The sequence below is a fragment of the Loxodonta africana genome, chromosome 3, assembly GCF_030014295.1.
Source record: "Loxodonta africana isolate mLoxAfr1 chromosome 3, mLoxAfr1.hap2, whole genome shotgun sequence".
Lineage (NCBI taxonomy): Eukaryota > Metazoa > Chordata > Mammalia > Proboscidea > Elephantidae > Loxodonta > Loxodonta africana.
This window is the reverse complement of record NC_087344.1, coordinates 189,835,358-189,856,458: the sequence shown is the minus strand read 5'-3', so window position 1 is coordinate 189,856,458 and position 21,101 is coordinate 189,835,358. Positions and strand designations below refer to the sequence as shown.

Sequence of the window (21,101 nt, the reverse complement as noted above, 5' to 3'; positions counted from 1 at the left end):
AAAATGTGGATGTTAAATGTGCTTCTGGGGAGGCTTTAAAAGAAAAGATGAACAGGTTAGTAGGCAATGGGAGAAGGGCAATGCTTTTTATAAGTTGGCAAAGAACTTGTCTAAATCATGTTTGAATGATTTCTGGAAGGCAGAACATGTAACTAATGAACTTGGATATTTGGCTGAGGAAATTTCTAAGAAAAATCTTGAAGGGGCAGCATGGTTTCTCCTTGCCACTTACAGTAAAATGCGGAGGAAAGTCATAGACTTAAAAGTGAACTGTGCAAAGTGAAACCAGAAATGAAAGATTTGGAAAATGCCATTGTACAGATTAAGGACAAGTGTCCTGGAACTACACAATCTTTTGTGAAAGATTTGGCCTATGACTGATGGATCTAATCAACCACCCTAGCAGAAATTCCTTGAGCTTAGATTGAAAGGGACAGAGACAGGATGAAACGAAGAAAAGTTGTCACCTTCTGGAATTCTACAGGCAAGAAGTGGGCCAATGGAGCTACTTGGTTGTGGACATCTGTAGTCTGGCAAGAAAAGGAAGGTACCATCCTGGAACCAGTTTGGGGATCAGCAGAAATGTTGGAGGGAGCACTGGGGGGCAGGTAAGGGTGGACAGACCACCTCTTTGGTCTCAAAGAGTCAGGTCTCCACCACCATGGTTCCTAAGGATGGAGCTGCTGTTTAGGTGTACCAAGAGAATGGGGCCACTACCCAAAGTTGAGGGGACCAGGCTGCCATGTCAGTGGGCCAGGAGAACAGAGCAGCCAGGGCCAAGGGGGTACAGTCACCACTCACTTGGACCAGGAGAACGGGGCTGCCCAGAGCCAAGGGGAGCTGGGTTGCCATCCCAGTGGGCCTAGAAGGCAGAGCTGATGCCCACAGCCAAAGTGCCTCCACCCAGAATCCAGAGAGAATGACCAGTGTTCAGAATCTGAAAGGCAGAGCCATTGCTCACATGGTCCCAGGGAACGGATTATTTTCAAGCCTTGAGAGCTAAAGGAATTTGTTTTACTGGACTGTGGCCGTACTTGGTATTCACCACCCCTTCTTTCTCTCCAATTTCTCCCATTTGAAATGGAAATGCCTGTCTTGCACCTGTCTCACATTGTACTTTGGGAACAGATAACTTGTATTCTAGGTTTCACAGATCCACTGATGGAAAGATGTTTTGCCCTAGAATGGAACACACCCAGAGTCATACCCGATTTAGATGACTCAGAAGATGAGATTAGGATCTAGAATTGATGCTTTAATGGGATAAGACTTTTAGGATGATATCATAGGGTGACTATGTTTTATAAGATATGAACTTTGGAGGGCCAAGCGGTGTAATGTTATGGATTGATGTCCCCCCAAAAAATGTGTTGGAATCCTAACCCTTTTAACTGTGGATGTAATCTCGTTTGGGAATTGTGGGTTCTTCGTTCTGTGAATGAGGCCATGTTAATGTAGGCTGTGTCTTACATCTAATCACTTCTGAGTTATATAAGAGAACAACACTGACACAAAAGCAAACAAATGAGGGAAGACTGACACTGTCTGATGAAGACCAAGGCAGATGAATCTACAAGCCCAGAAACTTCTAGGATTGCCAGCTGTCTTAGTTATTGACTGCTGCTATCACTGAAATATCACAAATGGGTGGCTTTAACAAAAAACAATTTATTTTCCCACAGTTTAGAAGGCTAGAAGTCCAAATTCCAGGTGCCAGCCCAAGGGGAAGGCTTTCTCTGTCTACTCTGGAGGAAGGTCCATGTCTCTTCTGAGCTTCTGCTACTGGGCAATTTTCATGTGGCTTAGTATCTCTCTTCCCCAGTCTCTGCTTCTCTCACTTGCTTGTTTAATCCTTTTTATATCTCAAAAAAGATTGACTAGAGACACATCCTACACTAATCCTGCCTTATTAACATAACACAGACAACCCATTCCCAAATGATATGATAACCATAGGCATTGAGTCTAGGATTTGCAACATGTATTTTCAATCCATAACTAGAAGCTGAAATAGACAAGGGCATCTCCCTATACCCGATTCCCTAAATTTGGACTTCCAGCTTCCTGAACTGTGAGAAAATTAATTTCTGTTCTTTAAAAACACTACTTAGTGCAGTCACAGCAGCACTAAGAAACTAAGACAGAGAGGAACTTTCTCAACTTGATAAAGAACATCTACAAAAAACTACAGTTAATATCATACCTAATATCTAGTGGTGAGAAATCAGATACTATCCCCCTAAGATCAGAAACAAAACAAGAATGTCCCCTCTCACCACTCCTATTGGGCATCATAGTGGAAGTCATAGCTGATACAATTAGACAAGAAAAAGAAAGAGTATACAGATTGGGAAGGAAGAAATAAAGTTGTCTTTATTCACAGATGATATGATTATTTGTGCCAAAAATCTCAAAGAATTGACAAAATTGAAATAATAAGCAATAATAGTAAGGTAGCAGGATACATGATTAATACACAAAAGTAAATTATTTTTCTATATGCCATCAATGAACAATTGGAATTTGAAATTAAAAACACAACATTTACATGACCACCAAAAACAAGAAAGAAAAGAAATACTTAGTGTCATGGATTGAATTGTGTCCCGCAAAAATATCTGTCATCTTGGCTAGGTCAGGATTCCCCGTATTGTATGACTGTCTACCATTTTGTCATCTGATGTGATTTCCCTAAGTGTTGTAAATCCTATCACTATGATATAATGAGATGGATTAATGGCTGTTATATTGATGAGATCTACAAGATTAGATAGTGTCTTAAGGCAATCTCTTCTGAGATATGAAAGAGGGAAGCCAGCAGAGAGACATGGGGACCTCATACCACCAAGGAAGCAGTGCCAAGAGCAGAGCACGTCCTTTGGACCTGAGGTTCCTGTGCTGAGACATTCTTGGACCAAAGGAAGACTGATGACAAGGACATTCCTCCAGAGCTGACAGAGACAGAAAGCCTTCTGCTGGACCGGACACCCTGGATTTGGACTTCTAGCCTACTGGACTGTCAAAGAATAAACTTCTCTTTGTTAAAGTCATTCACTTGTGGTATTTCTGTTATAGCAGCGCTAGATGACCAACACACTTAGGTAAAAAGCTAACAACATACGTACAAGATCTATATGAGGAAAATTATAAAACCCTGATAAAAGAAATCAAAGACTAAATAAATGGAGAGGTGTTCCATGTTTCCATTAGAGATAGATAGATGATAGAGAGAGAGAGAGAAATAGATAGATAGATAGATGATAGATAGATAGACGATAGATTGATAGATAGATAGATGATGATAGACAGATAGACAGATAGATGATGATGATAGATTGATTGATAGATAAACAGATAGAGAGATAGGTAGACAGACAGACAGATAGATAGTTGCCATGTTAACTCTGACTCATGGCGACCTTATGTATAATATGTATAACACAACAAAATGTTGCCTGGTTCTACATCGTCCTCATGATCTCCAGCATATTCAAGTCCATCATTGTGGATTCTGTATCCATTTATTTCACTGAGGGTCTCCCTCACCCTTGCTGGCCCTCTACTTCATCAAACATGATGTCCCTCTTCAGCAGTTGATCCCTCCTGATGATGTGTCAAAAGAAAGTGAGTCAAAAAATATTCTGTTGTAATTCATAAGGTTTTCACTGCCTAAATTTTGGAAGTAGATCACCAGGCCTTTCTTCTTAGTCTGTCTTAATCTAGAAGCTCTGCTGAAACTTATCAACCATGGATGGCCCTGCTATTATTTGAAATACACGGGCATATTCCAGCATCACAGCAACATGCAAACCACCTCAGTATAACAAACTGACAGACAGTGGTGGTCCCAATGGATAGAAAGACATAATACTGTTAAGATGTCAATTATTCCCAATTTGATCTATAAATTCAATGCAATCCCAATCAAAATCCCAGCAAGTTATTTTGTGTATATTGACAAACCGATTCTAAGGTTTATATGGAAAAGGAAAAGACCCAGAATAGCCAATTCAATACTGAAGAAGAACAAACTTGAATGACAGACATGAACTGATTTTAAAAGTCAATATAAAGCTATGGTGATCACGACACTGTGGTGTTGGTGAAGGATAAGACAAATATATCAGTAGAACAGAATAGGTAGTCCAGAAATAGACACACACAAATATTGTCAACCAATATTTGACAAAGGAACAAAAGTAATTCAATGGAGAAAAGGAAGTCTTTTCAAAGAATGATGCTGGAACAACTGAACATTCATATACAAAAAAAAAAATTAATCTACACACAGAACTCACATCTTTCACAAAAATTAACTCAAAATGGATCATAAACCTAAATATAAGATACAAAACTATACAATTTCTAGAAGATAATATAGGAGAAAATCTAGGTGACCTTGGGTTTGAAAGTGACTTTTTAGATGCAACACCAAAGGCACAATCCACAAAAGAAAAAAATTGATGAGTTGGACATCACTAAAATTAAACTGCTTTCAGGAAAATACTGTTAAAGAGAATGAAAAAACAAGCAATGAATTGGTAGAAAATATTTATAAAACATGTATTTGATAAAAGACATATTCAAAATATACAAAGAGAACTTAAAACTCAAGAGTAACAAAACAAACCAGTTACAAAATGGGCTAAAGATCTGAACAGAAACTTCACCAAAAAAGATATACCCATTGCAGTTGAGTCGATTCCAACTCATAGCAACCCTATAGGACAGAGTAGAACTGCCCCATAGAGTTTCCAAGGAGCAGATGGTGAATTTGAACTGCCAAACTTTTGGTTAGTAGCTGTAGCTCTTCACCAAAGAAGATATACAGAAGACAAATGAACATATGAAAAAATGTTAAATATCTTTTGTCATTAGGAAACTGCAAGTCAAAACTACAATGAGATACCATTACACACTGTCTTAGGCTGGGTTCTCTAGAGAAGCAAAATCAGTAATGTGTATAAATATATAGAGAGAGATTTATATCAAGGAAACAGCTCACACGATTGTAGGGTCTGGGATGTCCCAAGCCCTTGGCAGGATAGAGTTTTTTCCGAATTCACAGAGCTGCAGAACCTGGCGAACCCAAGATTAGCAGGTCGGAGAGCAGGGCTCCTGCTCACAGACTGTGATGGCCGAGGAACCCCCAAGGTCGGCAAGCAAGACCGCAAGGTTTCTCCTGAGTCACTTAGCTGCAGGGGCTAGCGAACCCAAGACAGGCAGGTCGGAAAGGAGGACTCTTGCTCACAGGCCGTGAAGATAGGAGAATCCCAAGATGGACAGGTAAGCTGCTAGCTCAAGTCCCAAGAACCAGAAGTCAGACAAGAGACAGCTGCCGGATCCAGAACAAGCCAACAACCTTTGCCAGGTGAGCAGGAAGGGAGTAGGAGGGAGAAGGCAGAGAGATGAAGGCTGAGGGGGCAGTAAGGTGCCACAGGCCCCACCCCTGCCCGTATTACTAAGCAGATTCCATCATGGGGGTGATCACATATCAAATTTCTACAGGAAAGTGATCACAACATTAGACAACTCCCGAAACACTGGGAATCATGGCCCAGCCAAATTGACACACAATCTTAACCATCACACACACCTATTAAAAAAAAAAATTTAGAATGACTGAAATCCTAAACACCAACACCATCAAATGCTGATGAGGATGTGGAGCAACAGGAATTCTCATTCATTGCTAGTAGGAGTACAAAATGGCACAGACACGTTGGAAGGCAGTCTGGCCATTTCAAACAAAGCTAAACAAAGGCTAACCATTCGATCCAGCATCCGCACATGTAGGTATTTACCCAAATAAGATGAAAACAAATGTCTGCATAAAAACCAACACACAAATGTTTATGATGACTTTATTCATAAATGCCAAGCATTGGAAGCCACCAAGATGTATTTCAATAGATGAATGGATAAACAAACTGGTACATCCACACAATGGAATATTATTCAGCAATAAAAAGAAATTAGCTATCAAGCCATGAAAGGACATAGAGGAATCATAAATACATGCTGCTAAGTGAAAGATGACAGTCCCAACAACCTAAATATTGTATGATGTCAATTATATGACATTCTGGAAAAGGCAAAACTATAAAGACAATAAAAAAATTAGTGGTTTCCAAGGGTTCAAGAGGAGGAGGGAGGGATGAATACGTGGAGCACAGGGCACTTTTAGGGGAGTGAAACTATTCTGTAAGACACTGTAATGGTGGACATATAACATTAAGCATTTTTCAAAACCATGGGACTCTACAACACCAAGAGTGAACCCCTAATGTAACGTAAATACGGGCTTTAGTTAATAATGTGTCAATATTGGTTCAACAATTATAAAATTGTACCATCAGAAAGCAAGATGTTAATAGGGAAAATACTCTGCAGCGGCTGAGGGGATATATGAGAGTTCTGTGTAATATTTCTGTAAACCTAAAACTGCTCTAGATAATATTTTTAATTTTATTTTAAAAGAAGCTTCTGCTAAAAAAAGGGAGAGCAAGGAAAGAAATTTTCCCCTGGAGTCTCCAGAAAGAAACACAGCCCTGATTTTAGCCTGGCAAGAGCTATGTCAAACTTTTGACCTACAGAGCTGTAAAATAACAAATCTGTGTTGTCTTAAGCCACTAAGTTTGTGGTAATTCGTTACAGCAGCAAGAGAAAATTAACACGTAAATTAAGTATCCTTAGTCTTGTAGAGAACAATTACATGTTAGTGCAAAAATTTCCATTTCTGTCAGATTTCCCCTCTTTTTTCCCAAAACACTGAAGTGATTTTCTCCCAGGTATGAATCTCATTTTTTTTTTTTATAAATCTCAGCTCTGCTCTCCGCTTGTGGGGAACTCACCTATGTTCAGGGGAGAAAATAGGGTGTGAAGACTGGTATCTGGATGCAATCCTGCAAAAGGGGGCTTATGTGATACTCCCAGGGACAAAAGAAGGAGGTAAGCTATGAGACTGGTGTGAGGGGGTTGTCACTCACCATAGACTATCAGGTGGAACACCTGGATAAATTCTCTTCCTTCATTTAAGCTGACTCGTGCCCGGTACTGCCCACTGTCCTCAAGGGTCAGGTTCTCAATCCTCAGCGTTGTCATATTGGGCACATGGACCCTCTGCTTGTACTTGTCTTGGAGACTGACCCATGTTGGAGAGTCTGCCCCATTATGGACATGCAGCATGACTCTGTAGGATGGCTCAGAGCCAAAGCTCCACGCAATCTCCTGCATTTCCTCTCCGGGATTTACTTCTGGCTTCACGATCACGTGAAACAAGACAGAACCTCCTCGGATCTCCTTCAGAAGAACATGAGCTCCAGAATCCTTAGTTCCAGAATCATGTGCTCCAGAAATCTTGGCCCCAGTGCTCCAGACACCTAGGACATTGGGAAACAGGAAATGTGAGTGTTTTCCCATAAGAACAAATGAGAGAACCACAGAACTCTTTTTTTTTTTTATGAAATCCATCCAACGTACCCCCTTGATTCTAAGAAGGCTGCCTCATACAATGAATTTGAAGCAAATCTGGGATCAAATTCTGATTCTAGTAGAGTGTAACTCTGAACAGGTTACTTAAACTTGCTAACCTTTGCTTTCTTTACCTGCCTCGTAATAATAGTATAAATTAAAACTGAGAATGGATCAAAAAACACCTAGCATAGTTTCTAGCACATACTAAATGCAAAACAGGTATAGGCAGCTTCTAAAATGGATCCCAAAGATCCCTGCTGCCTCATATTCACACACTTGTGTAGTCCCTCCCCTTGAGTGTATGCTGCACCTAGGGACTTGCCTGTAATAAACAGAAACAACAAAAGTGTTGGAATGTCACTTCCAGTATTAGGTTATAGAATACTGTGACTTCCATCTTGCTCAAACACTCTCTTTTTTTCACTATGATGAAGCCAGCTGCCATATTGTTACTGCCCTATGGAGGGGCCTACATGGTAAGCAACTGAGGGCAGCTTCTGGCCAAGACTGAGTCCCTCAGTCCAACAGCCCACAAGTAAATGGATCTTACCAAAAGTCATGTAAGTAAGATTGGAAGCAGCTTCTTCACCAGTTGAGCCCTGAAATCACTGCAGTCCCAATCAAAAGCTTGATTGCAGCCTGTGTGAGACTCTGAGCCAAAGGAGCCAGCTGTACCGTGCCTGGATCCCTGACCCACAGAAACTGTGAGATGATAAATGCTGCTGTTTTGAGCTTAAACTAAGTTTGAGGTAATTTGTTACATAGCAATAGGTAATGAAGGTTACTTTCCCTTTTCTCCTAGACAGTGTATTAGTCAGGATAGGCTAGGGTATGCTGTAGTAACAATGACAAATAGTTGATTAAAACGAGGCTAGTTTATATCTTGCATACACTACACATCCCATGAGAGATAGTACAGGACAGGGGTCCTATCACACATGGATGGAGGTTCCACCATCTCGTAGCTGCACCATATGGAGCCCACAGTGTCCTCACAGCCTCCTTAGCTCCCACAGCAGGGAAAGGGAGATGGGAGAATCACACGTAGGGCTTTCACTGCATTAGTCCAGAAGTAACATAATCTCTGCTCCTATTTTTTGGCCAGAACTAGTCACAAGGCCCTGCTTATCTGCCAAGGACTACAAAACATGTGTGTGGGGGGGGGAGTAAGGGGGGGTAAAGGTGGAGAATGGACTAGTATTTGATGAGCACTACTGTCCCTGCAATCAAGAAAGCACTTCCCTAAATATTCCCAGAGAGGTTGTCGTCAGTCTTCCTCAGTGGCTCTCCTGCAGAGCACTGGCCAGTGGGCACAGATGTCCCAGCGCCTCCTCCTTCTGAGCCCTTCTTTGCCCATCAGGCACAGGCCCCAGGGAAAGTGAGGACCGTCTGTCCTTCCTGTGGACCAGGCTTCTCTGGATTCATGTAGCCACAGGGGCTGGTGAACCCAACATCGGCAGGTCAGAGAGCAGGCTGTTGTTCACAGGCTAGGAAGATGGACGAATTCCAACATCAGCAGGCAAGACCTCAGATAAGCTGTTGCTCAAGTCCCAAGAACCAGAAGTCAGATGAACGGGAGCCAGCTGCAGGAGCCAGCGAGAGCAAAAGCCCAAGAGTGTTGCCAGAATGTCCACATATATTCAGTGCAGGCCACATGCCCAGGGAAACTCCCTTTCAACTGACTGGATACTGACAGCATATCCCATCATGGAGGTGATCACAGTATATTAAATGTTATCATGAAAGTGATCACAACATCATATGACTGCCAAACCACAGAGAATCATGGTCCAGCCAAATTGACACATAGTATCCATAGTACATCCAGGTAAATACGTAACATTTTTAAAACATTCCGGTTTCATCTTCTCTTCTCCACACCTTGACTATCTTCTCATTCATATGCATATGGCCTTGGGCCTCTGGCTGGGTTGAACAAGAAGACCCTGGCCCCCTATCGATCATCTTGCTTAACTTGCTAGGCTTTGGCACCGAGCCACTCCAGGTGTGGCTTTTCTCCCCTCAGCTACAGCATAGCATTTCTTACTTTCCTTTCAGCCATTACAGATAACAACAACCAAAGTAACTATCTAAGAATCAAAACTTTCATTTCCACACACCTTTGTTCTTTCTCTTCCTAAATACCGTGCTTCCATGAGTCTGGAGCCATTGCAACAAATTCCACTTCTGACTCCAGCTGTAAAATGGCCTAGTGGCGTCATCATCCGACCTTCTCCTCTAACTTCATAAGCCGGCACGAGAATCACCATCAGCATCAACAGCCTGAGGCTGATTCCTATGAGGCAGAGGTCAGACATACCTCCTCTCTCCAACCTTTTTACGAATTCTGACACCAGCCATCCCTTACGTAGCACTCTACTTCTCTGGCGGGTTTGATAATTCATTGCAACGACCACACGGAATTCACAGACCATACTCAGAGTTATAGGGTTTATTAGAGAAGTATCAGGTTACAGTTCAGGATCAGGAATGACTCAGTATACAGTTCTTCGGTCAGAACAGCTTCTCACTTGTGCCCACAAGCAGGGCTCTCCCTGACCTTCCTAATCTGAGCCCTTGGCCCCTCATGCCTCTTGGGCTTTCTGGCCCATCCCAGCCTTTGCCCTGCTCAGGCAAATGTTGCAAAGCTCTTTAGCTCTGCCAGCAAGTGCCCAGAGGCACGCCACTCCACTAGCAAGCCTCCTGCCCAAAGGCACTCAGCTTTCTCACTCCGTGGGCCAGGAAGCGCATCACACCATCTCCTGCTGGTCTCCTGGTTCTGCTGCCCTTGCTGCCTCTGTTACTGTGCCTCTGCTTCTCATCTCTGGTGTTACAGTGCTCTCTCTGTGTCTCCTGGGTCTCGAAAGTTCTCAGTGCAGGAATCCTGGGGCAAAGAACAAGCTTCGCCACTAGCTCTTCTTTCTCGGTGGTAGTGAAGTATCTCCTTTCCACCTCTGGGATGGCTCATTTTAAGCCTAGAGGGATGGAAAAACTGCTAAATTCCCCTATTAAGGCACCATACACCTTATTTTCATGGCCCTGACCCCACAAGAGTGCCATGCATCTTATTTGCACTATTAGCAAGCTGTCCAATCTCCTTGGTGGACCATAAGCATTTTATTTGCGTAATCATTTAGTAGCAGTTACAAGACCACGGTGAGAAAGGCCATATAAAAGCAATCCATTACAGTGCAAACATTCTGCTGGCTCCATAATTAATTAATGAAATTAACACCTTGACACATGTTCATTTTAAATTCACATGTGCTTCAAGATTTTACCTCTTTTTCAAAAATCTTTTTTTATTATTTTGATATGTGGGAAAGTTAGTTTCCTTTGTGTTTACCTTAATATTTACCCCTGTTTTTCTAAGTTTAAACCAATCTTTTATTTCTTTATGTTGCTTTGACTTCCTCTCCATATGAAAGATCTATGACTACATTTTTTAGTCCCTCTTTTTTGTTTTAATGTTGTCATCTTTTATATATTGACATCTCTGTTTCCCTTTTTTCAGCATTTTAGTTTAGTTTATTTTTGTGACTTCCCTATCTGTGTTTATATCTGGTTGTTCTGTCCTGTGTTCTAGTCTTGGGTTGTTATCCGTTATTGATTTTCTAACTGGAGGACTCCCTTTAGTATTTCTTGTAATTTTGGTTTGTTTTTGCAAATTCCCTAAACTTATGTTTATCTGCAAATGCCCTAATTTCACTATCACATTTGAGAGACAGTTTTGTTGGATATATAATTTTGGCTGGCAATTTTTTTTCTTCCAGGCTTTATATACATCATCTCATTGCCTTCTTGCCTGCATGGTTTCTGCTGAGTAGTCTGAGCTTAGTCTTATTAATTCTCCTTTGTAGATAACTTTTCATTTCTCCCTAGCCACTCTTAAAATTCTCTCTTTATCTTTGGTTTTTTGGCAAGTTTGATTGTAATATGTCTTGGTGACTTTCTTTTGGGATCTACCTCTTGGATAGATACCTTCTCAACTTTCATGATATCAGGGAAGTTTTCTGCCAACAAATCTTCAACAATTCTCTCTGTATTTTCTGTTATCCCCGCTGTTCTGATACTCCAATCACCTATAGGTTATTCCTCTTGATAGAAAAAAAACCCACATAATTATTAGGGTTTCTTCATTTTTTTTTAATTCTTTTATCTGATTTTTCCTCAAATAAGTTGGTGTGTCAAGTGCTTTATCTTCAATCTCACTAATTCTGACTTCCATTACCTCAATTCTGCTCCTATGACTTTCTGTTGAGTTGTCGAATTCTGAAATTTTATTATTAATCTTCTGGGTTTCTGGTTGCTGTCTCTCTATGGATTCTTGCAGCCTGTTTAATTTGTCATTGTGCTCTTCTATAATCTTCTTAAGTTCCTCTGTTGCTTTATCTGTGTGTTCCTTGGCTTGTTCTAGGTTTTGCCCGATCTCCTTCCTGATCTCTTGAAGAGTTCTGTATGTTAATCTTTTATATTCTACCTCTGGTAATTCCAGGAAATTCTCTTCTTCTGGAAAATTTCTTGAGTCTTTGTTTTGGTGGCTTGCTGAAGCCATCATGGTCTGCCTCTTTATGTGATTTGATATTGACTGTTGTCTCAGAGCCATCAATAAGTTATTGTATTTATTTATTTTATGTTTGTTTATTGTGTCCTAGCTTCTTGTTTTGTTTTGTTTTGATATGCCCAAATAGTCTGCTCATGTGAGCTAGTTTGATTATTGGTGCCTTTGAAGCTCTCACTTCCTGTCACCAGGTGGTTAGATTTGTTACTAGGTATGTGAGCCCAGTTCATTTAGTTTTTTTGTATGGATTCAGCTCAGGTGTCCAGATAGTCAGTTACCAAGTGCATGGTGCAGGCTCTTACCTACAGTCCTAGAGGGGTAGGGGTGATTGGAGCAGACACAAGTATCTGGCTGCTGTAGAGGGTCACATGCTGAGCAAGGCAGGGGGCTGACAGCTGCCCCTGAGTGTCTGGGAGGAAAGCACCTCCCTGTTCCCTAGAGTGCATAGGTGGGTGGGATTTGCAGCCGGACTATGGGCACCCAATGCTGTAAGGGCTGGGAGGCACCACTTATTCTTAGACCCCTGTTGGAGGTGGGTAGGTAGCATGGGTGGAGCCACCAGTCCTCAGGCCCGTGTTGTGGTAGGTAAGGACCCTGCTTAACGGGGAGAGGGGTGTCAAATATCACAAACCTGCCACTCCATCATATAGCTGATACAGTGAAGTTAGGCTTCAGGTGTATACCCTGTTGTACTATACTAACAAGGTCCTACGCTGTTGAAATGGGCCCACACAGGTCTATGCAGGGGTGAAAGGTATTCAAAGTCCATGGACCCCTTGTGCCCGTGCCTAGGCAAAGGAGCTGTACCTGCCATGAGTTCCCAGTTTAGGGGACCTGGCAGATTATTTTTTCCTGTTTCTTAATTTGTTTCCTCTCCCAGGCCAGAAGAACGGCCTAGGGTGTGTGAGGGGCCCTGCTTCTGGCCCAGGGAAAGTGTCAACAGCAATCACTGAAGCCTGCCCAGGACCCGGTGCAGAACAGGGAGGGAGCTGGGAGAGATATTCTTCCCAAATGGGGTGTTTTTTGAACCATGCAGTAGGTTAGACACACGTACTCATCTTTTGCCAATTGAGGGCCACTTCTTGCTGGTTCTGTAGGGTTGAGCAGACTCTCCACTGCTCAGCCTCTCCCAATCTGGAAAACACATCCTGAATGCCACTGCTGGCCTCACAGCACTTGTCAGCCAATCTGGCCTGCAGGGTCTCTCCCTCCCTCTACCACTCAGTCTGATTCTCAACTTTGCCTTTGACGTTCAGGGCTCCTAGATTGTCTAATATAATTGATTCACTTGTTTTTTCAGGTCTTTGTTGTAAGAGGGACCACCAGAAGTGTCTCACTACTCCACCATCTTGGCCCCCACTCCAAAAAAGTATCTTTTAATACCTTAGTCAGTTATCACATCCAGTGTTAATCTAATGTTTAAATATACATTTTTGTTTTTGGCACAACATGGACATTAACCATAAATTATATAATCTGTGGCTCAGAGAAACAGCCATTTGTCCAAACGGAAAATGTGGCAATAGGACTTACCAAGATAAACAATATTTCAGTCTCTAACATGGTACTTTCCTAAAGGATTTTCACAGGTAATTCAAGCCAAAACAATGTTTGTCTTACTCTCCACCATTTTGGTAAGAAGGAATCATCACCTGGGGGTCAACAAGAAAGAAACTAATATTTTCCCAGCTGGGGACTGGCTAAAAAACAGACCAAAACTGAAAAGGCTCCCTCCTTTCCCTGTGGTATTGGTTTAGCTGCTGCTGAAGCTGAAGCATATGATGGGCCCTGCTTCCAGCCCAGGGGAAGTGGCAATCAGCAGTCGCTGAAACCTGCCAGGACCCGGTGCAGAGCAGGAAGGGAGGTGGGAGAGAGGTTCTTCCCCTAGTGTACTTTCCTGAGTGTGGTTTGCACACCAAGTTTCCACACACAGTGAGGAAGGAGATGATGTCCTCCAGCAGGTGGCCTGAGGGTACTGGCATCTGAGAGACTCAATGCAGAGCAGAGGCAGAGAAAACAGAGGACCAGGAGTGATTCCAGGAGTCCTTGAGTGGTGCAAATGGTTAAGTATTCAGCTACTAACTGAAAGATTGGAGGTTCAAACCCACCCAAAGGTGCCTCAGAAGAAAGGACTGGAAATCTACTTCTGAAAAATCAACCTTTGGAAAACCCTACTCTATCACACATAGGTCTCCATGAACCAGAATCTGCTTGATGGCAACTGTCTTTTGTTTTGTTTTTTGATAGGGCTTGATTCCAAAGAAGAGATGTCAGGGGTTGAATTGTGTCCCCCCAAAATATGTGTCAACTTGGTTAGGCCATGATACCCAGTATTGTGTGGTTGTCCACCATTTTGTGATTGCTGTAATTTTCCTGATCTCTGTCTATGGTTAATGAGGCAAGATTAGATTATGTTAAAGAAGATTTGGGTGGCATATAACACCCTTAGGTCACATCCCTGATCCAATGTAAAGTTTCTGTGGGATGTGGTCTGCACCACCTTTTATCTTACAAGAGATAAAAGGAAAGGGAAGCGAGCAGAGAGTGGGAGACCTCACACCACCAAGAAAGCAGCACCGGGAGTAGAGCACATCCTTTGGACCTGAGGTTCCTTCATGGAGAAGCTCCTAGACCAAGCGAAGATTGATGACAAGGACCTTCCTCCAGAGCTGACAGAGAAGAAAGCCCCTGGAGCTGACACCTTGAATTCAGACTTCTAGCCTACTAGACCGCGAAAGAATAAAATTCTGTTTGCTGAAGCCATCCACTTGTGGTATTTCTGTTATAGCAGCACTAGATAACCAAGCCAGAATTTGGTATTGGGAGTGGGGTGCTTCTCTAACAGATACCTAAAATGTGGAAGCAGCTTTGAAACTGTGAATGGATAGAGGACTCAGAAGGAAGTGAGGATAGCTGTTACACTGGAGACAGTACAGATCATGAGAAGGAGCGGCAGAGAACTGGCAGTGGCAACAAAGAACTGGCAGTGGCAGAGCCAGGAGACCAGGAAGGGATGGCGCTGGAGCCAACCCATGGAGAGAGAAAGCTGAGTGCCTTTGCACAGGAGGGTTCCTGGTGGAGTGGAGTGCCTCCAGGCACTTATTGGTGGAGCTACATTGCCTTGGAACACTTGCCCCAGCAGGGCAGACACGGCAGGTAAGGCCTGAAGGGCCAAGAAGCTAAGGAACCGAGAAGCAGAAGCTGAAGAGACAAGGAACACAGGAAGCAGAGCTGCCTAAGTCTCAAAGGGTATGGCCTCAACCTCTGGGGTCTCAAAGGGTAGAGCCATGGCCTCTGGAGTTTCTAAGGGTGGAGTTACCACTCACATGGACTAGGAGAATGGGGCTGCCTAAATCCAAGGGAGCAGCGTAGGCCTGGAAGGTGAAGCTGAAGCCCAGGGTTGAGAGGCCTCCACTCAAAATCAGGAGAGTGTGGCCAACACCCAGAGTATGGAGGGCAAGGCTGTTGTCTAAATAGCCTCAGAGAACAGAAAATTATTTTCAAGCCTTTAGGGCTAATGTATTGTGTTCTGCTAACTTGTTTGGTGCCTATTATGCCTTCTTTCCCTCCAATTTCTACCGTTTGTAATGGAAATGCTGAGCTTGGGCCTTTCCACCATTGTACTTTGGAAGCAGATAACTTGTATTCTAGACTTCATAGATGAAGAGGAATTTTTGGATTTTGGACTTGGAGTTGACTTAAGACTTTTGAGGTTTCAAGAGGATTACCTGCTTCCCTTAAAAATCAAGCCACTCCTCTGTTTTTGGTTTAGGAGGGCTGAAGAAAGCAGGCTACAGGAATGATCGAGGGTTTTCTTTCTGAACGTGTCCTAAACAGGCTCATCAGCTAACTCCTGTCAGGCCACAGAAATAGGATAGGACAGGATAGAAGAGACAGCAAAGGCCTGGAAGTAGCTACAGGAGAATTGTGTGCAAGTGGGGGACATGGAATCACAGAATGTCATAGCTGAAAGTGCCTGAGAAGTGATCTATCCAAGCCCCTCATTTTACAGAGGAGAAATCTGAGGCTTGGTGGGGGAGTGAACTTGCCCTGGACCACCCAGGCACAGAGCCAGACCCTAGTTTCCTCTCTCCCAGCCCATTGCTTTGTCTGCTGCATGAAGGGGCCCATATGCTCGTCCAGTCTTTCTCTGCTCTCCCTACCAGTTCAGCTTCTGTCTGCATTGTTGTCTTCTCTCACCACAATAAGAGCAGTTCCTGGAGTCCCATCCCTCCAACTTCCCTCAGCTGGGAAAGGGGTTCAACAGGCAGAGATTTCTGGATAATGAAGGGTTATTAAACAGTCAGCCTAGGCAGACTCTCCACCCCCTGGAAGACAGGAACCTCAGAACAGAGGAAGTCTCAGCCCTCAGGGAGCCCAGAGGATTTGCCCCAGAAGCTGGAAGAAAGTAGAAAGGAGGCTTAAAAAGAGAAGGAGGGCAACAAGGGCTTTGATCTACAAAGATTCAGGGTCAGCTGTGTGGTCCTGAAGACGGAAAAAAAAAGAGTCAGGGTATGGTGTGGTAACTCACAAGTTGACTTAAAATCATATAAAATTAAAAATTCTACAGTGAACATAAAATTATGTCCATTTTGCTGAAACTTTCCCCTATCATTACCTCTAAATCCAACAGAAGTCCACTCGTAACTGTCCACTCTTTCTCTTCCCACTCCCCACCAGTTACAGGGCAGGCATTCAGTGAAGGGCTGTTAATGTTACCGCAGGAGGCCCCTCAGGACAAGGACCAGCTCTCTAAGTACTAATTGTTTCTCTGCGAAATTGTGGTGTGAACCCAGCCCACGCAGAGGCTTCCCTTCTGCGCTTCCTTCTTCCAAACACTTGCCAAGGAAAGAATTTTAAATTTTAAGAAAGATGAAACCAAATATTTCAGCACCACCCACCTCTCCCCAAGGTAAGGGTGAGCTTCAACAGGGGATCCAGAAACCAAAGAAAAAACTGCTTACAACTGTGGAACTTCAGACTTCCTGAAAGGGTGTAGAACAGTTAAGGGGTGATGTTCCTTCCAGTTTTATCCAGGTTGCCCAAACTCAACTGTAAAATGCCTCCCCCTCCCTTTCAATACAAGGAGGTCTAGTCTAATGGGGCAAGCATTCCACTCCTTCCCAGTTCCTATGTTAACTTGAAAAGATCATGTTGTTTCTTAATTATGAAACTTACAACCCCTGGGCCTGTGAAAAAACTCTGTAGTATGTGACATACTTTTTCAGTTAAATGGAGTTGGAGAAGTGGAGAAAGCCTACAATTCACCATGGAAAGAATGTTACCTCTTTAAAAGGGGTGTAATTTCTTGTTACTTCAAGGCTCAATGTTATGTCACAAAGACATCCTGTTTTACAAGTGCTCTGCAATCCATCAAGTTCATACGATTCCCTGCAAATTCAGTCAATAGCTGGGATGTATAAAAAATGTGTATGACAATAAAACCTTTACAGCTTTCACCAGAATTCATAATTGACTAGGTCTTATTTTCTTTATTAGTTTTTATTCAATTTCTTTACACATGTAAACGTATAATCTTCCACACATTCATAAATGTGATATGATGTGGTCTTCTTTGCAACAATCTTCTTTCAGTTCCTTTTTTGGTTAACTCCCCACCTTCCCTCCCATCTCCCCCCTTCAGTTTCTCTACTTCCTCCTTTCCTCTTCTTCCCCCTCCTGCAGCCCTGTTATCTAGTATGTATCCTTCTTCATTTCTCTCCTTTCCCTTATAAATATTGGCAGCTGCTGTTTCTTTTACAAAATTGGGACCCCACTGTATTCTGCATCTTGTTATTCTCATCGCATATTACTTCATGAAAAATCCCTGCTGGTCAATTGTTCCACTGATTTTCTTACTATTCCATGATATTCCATGGTACAGATATGCCCTAATTTATTCAATCATTCCCACATTGATGGGAATCCCCTTTGTTTCCAGGGTTTGCCCAGATCGACAGTATGCTCTCTGTCTCCTTTTGCAATGGAGAAGCTCCAGAAGCCCAGACCATAGGGTCTTCCTCAGAGCTGTAGGGCAGCTCCATTCCCAGAAGCTCCCAGTCCCCATGGCCCTCTGCCCAATGTCAGCTTCTTTGTCTCCATTCCTTTCCCCAAGCAGCTCTAGGTTCCCCTGACTTCTCTGCCAGTTCGGTGGGAAGGAACTGACCTTCCTGGTAACTGGAAGTACAGCCCAGGCCGCCCAGACTCAGAGGTTACAGCCTTGCCATCATTCAAAAGGCCCTTCTGTTCTCTCTGATCTCCCCAGAGCTTAACAAACACACTGCATTTATTAAGTGACAACAGCGTCATTTTCTCTTTTTGTTCCCCAAGAACAACAGAAATCTGAACACCCCTCCTGGTAGTCAGCCCTGCTATCCTACTCCACCCGGTTGCCTTCTTCCCAGGGAGCCAAGGCCACTCACCAAGGAGGCTGAAGAATCCCAGGAGCCAGGAGACCCAACAGAAGTGGGGATCTTCTGAGCAGGGCCGCATCACAGGCTGCCAGCCAGCCTGCTGAACTGAAGGCCACACATCAGAGGGGGCAGCGACCAGAGAAGAGGAAAAGCCTGCACTGCAGGAGCTGCTGTTGACACAGCTCTTCCCTCACCACGCCTAGACAGGGCGGAGCCAGGCCTGGAACTGCAGATATGACCACTGGCTAGCACTTAGTTCTGGGGAGATAACCCCACCTGTCTAGAGAAAGCAATTCAGCTCTTTCATCGTATCACCAGCTCCCAGCTCTTTCATCCTATATAAAATTGTAGAATAAATGTACAAACAAACTCACTCTCTGGTATGCTTGACCCTGCGTTGGAGCTGACTCCACTCCAGCAGTCACAGCCAGTTTGGTGCGCTCACGCGCGTACACACACACACACTCACCCGTAGCTGCTCAGAGTTAACAGTTCAGCACCAGACAACCCTGCTCACAACACCAGCCTACAGGCATACACAAATATAAGCTTCTACAGCAATGTTGAGCTAGATTCCCAAGGGTTCAGTGACTGTCCCCTGTCCTTACCCCATCTAATGAGTCAAATTTTCTTTCTGATTCTCCCCAAACTTTAACTGTAGGTTGCCTAAGTAAAAAGCTGTGGGAAAAAGAACAAATTTCTTTGTGAGAAAGACTAACTCTCTACCTCACCAATGCAAATATTGATCTTTTAACAAACTGATGACACTGAAGAATCAAAGAAGATGGAAAGAATATACAGAGTTACTCTACCAGAAAGAATTGGTCAATGTTCAACCATTTCTGGGGGTAACATATGATCGAAAACCAATGGCATTGAAGGAAGAAGTCCATGCTGCACTGAAGGCATTGGAGAAAAACAAGGCTTCAGGAACTGATGGGATACCAAATAAGATGTTTCAACAAATGGCTGGAAGCACTAACTCGTCAATGCCAAGAAATCTGGAAGACAGCTACCTAGCCAACCAACTGGAAGAGATCAATATTCGTGCCCATTCCAAAGAAAGGTGGCCCAACAGAATGCAGAAATTATCAAACAATATCATTAATATCACACACAAGTAAAATGATGCTGAAGATAATTTAAAAATACTTGCAGCAGTAAATCGACAGAGAACTTCCAGAATTGCAAGCCAGATTCAGAAGGGGACATGAAGTGAGGGATATGACTGCTGATATCAAATGGATGTTGGCTAGAAGCAGAGAATACTGAGAAGATGTTTACCTGTGTGTTATTGACTATGCAAAGCCATTTGACTGTATGGATAACATTGCAAAGAATGGGAATTCCAGAACACTTACTTGTACTATGTGGAACCTGTACATAGGTCTAGAGGCAGCTGTTTGAATGGAACAAGGGGATACTGCGCGATTTAAAATCAGGAAAGGTGTGTGTAGGGGCTGCATCCTTTCACCGTACTTATTGAATCTGTATGCGCCACAAATAATCCAAGAAGCTGGACTATATGAAGAAGAATGGGACATCAAGATTGGAGAAAGACTCATGAACAACCTGTGATATGCAGATGACACAACTTTGCTTGCTGAAAGTGAAGAGGACTTGAAGTACTTACTGATGAAGGTCAACGACTACAACCTTCTGTATGGTTTACTCCTCAACATAAAGAAATAAAAAATCCTCACAACTGGACCGATAAGCAACATCATGACAAATGGAGGAAAGTTTGAAGTTGCCAAGGATTTCATTTTACTTGGACCAACAATCAACACCCACGGAAGCAGCAGTCAAGAAATCAAACAACAAATTGCGTTCGGCAAATCTGCTTCAAAAGAACTCTTTAAAGTGTTAAAAAGTAAAGATGTCACTTTGAGGACTAAGGTGAGCCTGACCCAAGCCACGGTATTTTTAAACACATCACACGTATGCAAAAGCTGGACAAAGAAGAGGAGGATCGAAGAAGAAGTGATACCTTTCAATCATGGTGTTATTGAAGAATATTGAATATACCACAGGCTGACAGAAGAACAAACAAATTTGTCTTGGGAGACAAACAGTTAGAACGCTTCTTAGAAACAAGGATGCCGAGACTTTGTCTCACGTACTTTGGACATATTATCAGGAGGGACCAGTCCTTGGAAAAAAACACAATGCTTAGTAGAGGGTCAGCGAAAAAAAGAAAGACCTTCAATGAGATGGATTGACACAGTGGATACAACAATGGGCTCAAAAATAGCAAAGATTGTGAGGATGGCACAGGACCAGGCAGTGTTTCATTCTGTTGTTCAAAGGGTCGCTATGTTGGAATCAACTCAACAGCACCTAACAACAACAACACATTTTGCTGCCGGTCATTGGTTTTCTCAGTGCCAGGTTTAGGTACTGCTTCAAGAAAACAAACAAGCAAACAAACAAACCAGTTGCCATCTATTCAATTCCAACTCATGGCAACCTAATGTGTTTCAGAACAGAGCTGCAGACCATGGGATTTTTAATGGCTGTGACCTTTTGGAACTATATGGCCAGGTCTTTCTTCTAAGGCACTTCTGGGTGGATCTGAACCTCCAATCTTTATGGTTAATTGCTCAGCACTTAACTGTTTGAGCAACCCAAGGACTCCTTATACCTCAATG

At 43.0% G+C, this 21,101-nt stretch overlaps 1 protein-coding gene across 16 annotated transcripts in view; it reads right to left on the bottom strand.

Moving 5' to 3' along the window:
• The window catches only part of LOC111751961 (SLAM family member 9-like), a 99,916-nt gene extending 81,301 nt beyond the window's left edge, over positions 1–18,615 (bottom strand). For 6 of the 16 annotated variants that reach the window (XM_064282764.1, XM_064282769.1, XM_064282767.1 and 3 more), the window contains exons 1-2: positions 18,460–18,610; positions 6,990–7,382 (exon numbers count right to left, since the gene is read on the bottom strand). In XM_064282764.1, the coding sequence (XP_064138834.1) occupies positions 6,990–7,382; positions 18,460–18,529 (463 nt within the window). In that variant the 5' untranslated portion in view covers positions 18,530–18,610. Of the gene's footprint in view, positions 1–6,989; positions 7,383–8,026; positions 8,166–13,570; positions 13,690–17,322; positions 17,429–18,459 lie in introns of those variants that run through there. The other 10 variants (XR_010321557.1, XR_010321556.1, XM_023554115.2 and 7 more) reach the window with 7 other exon arrangements.
• Between the last annotated feature and the right edge of the window lie 2,486 nt (positions 18,616–21,101).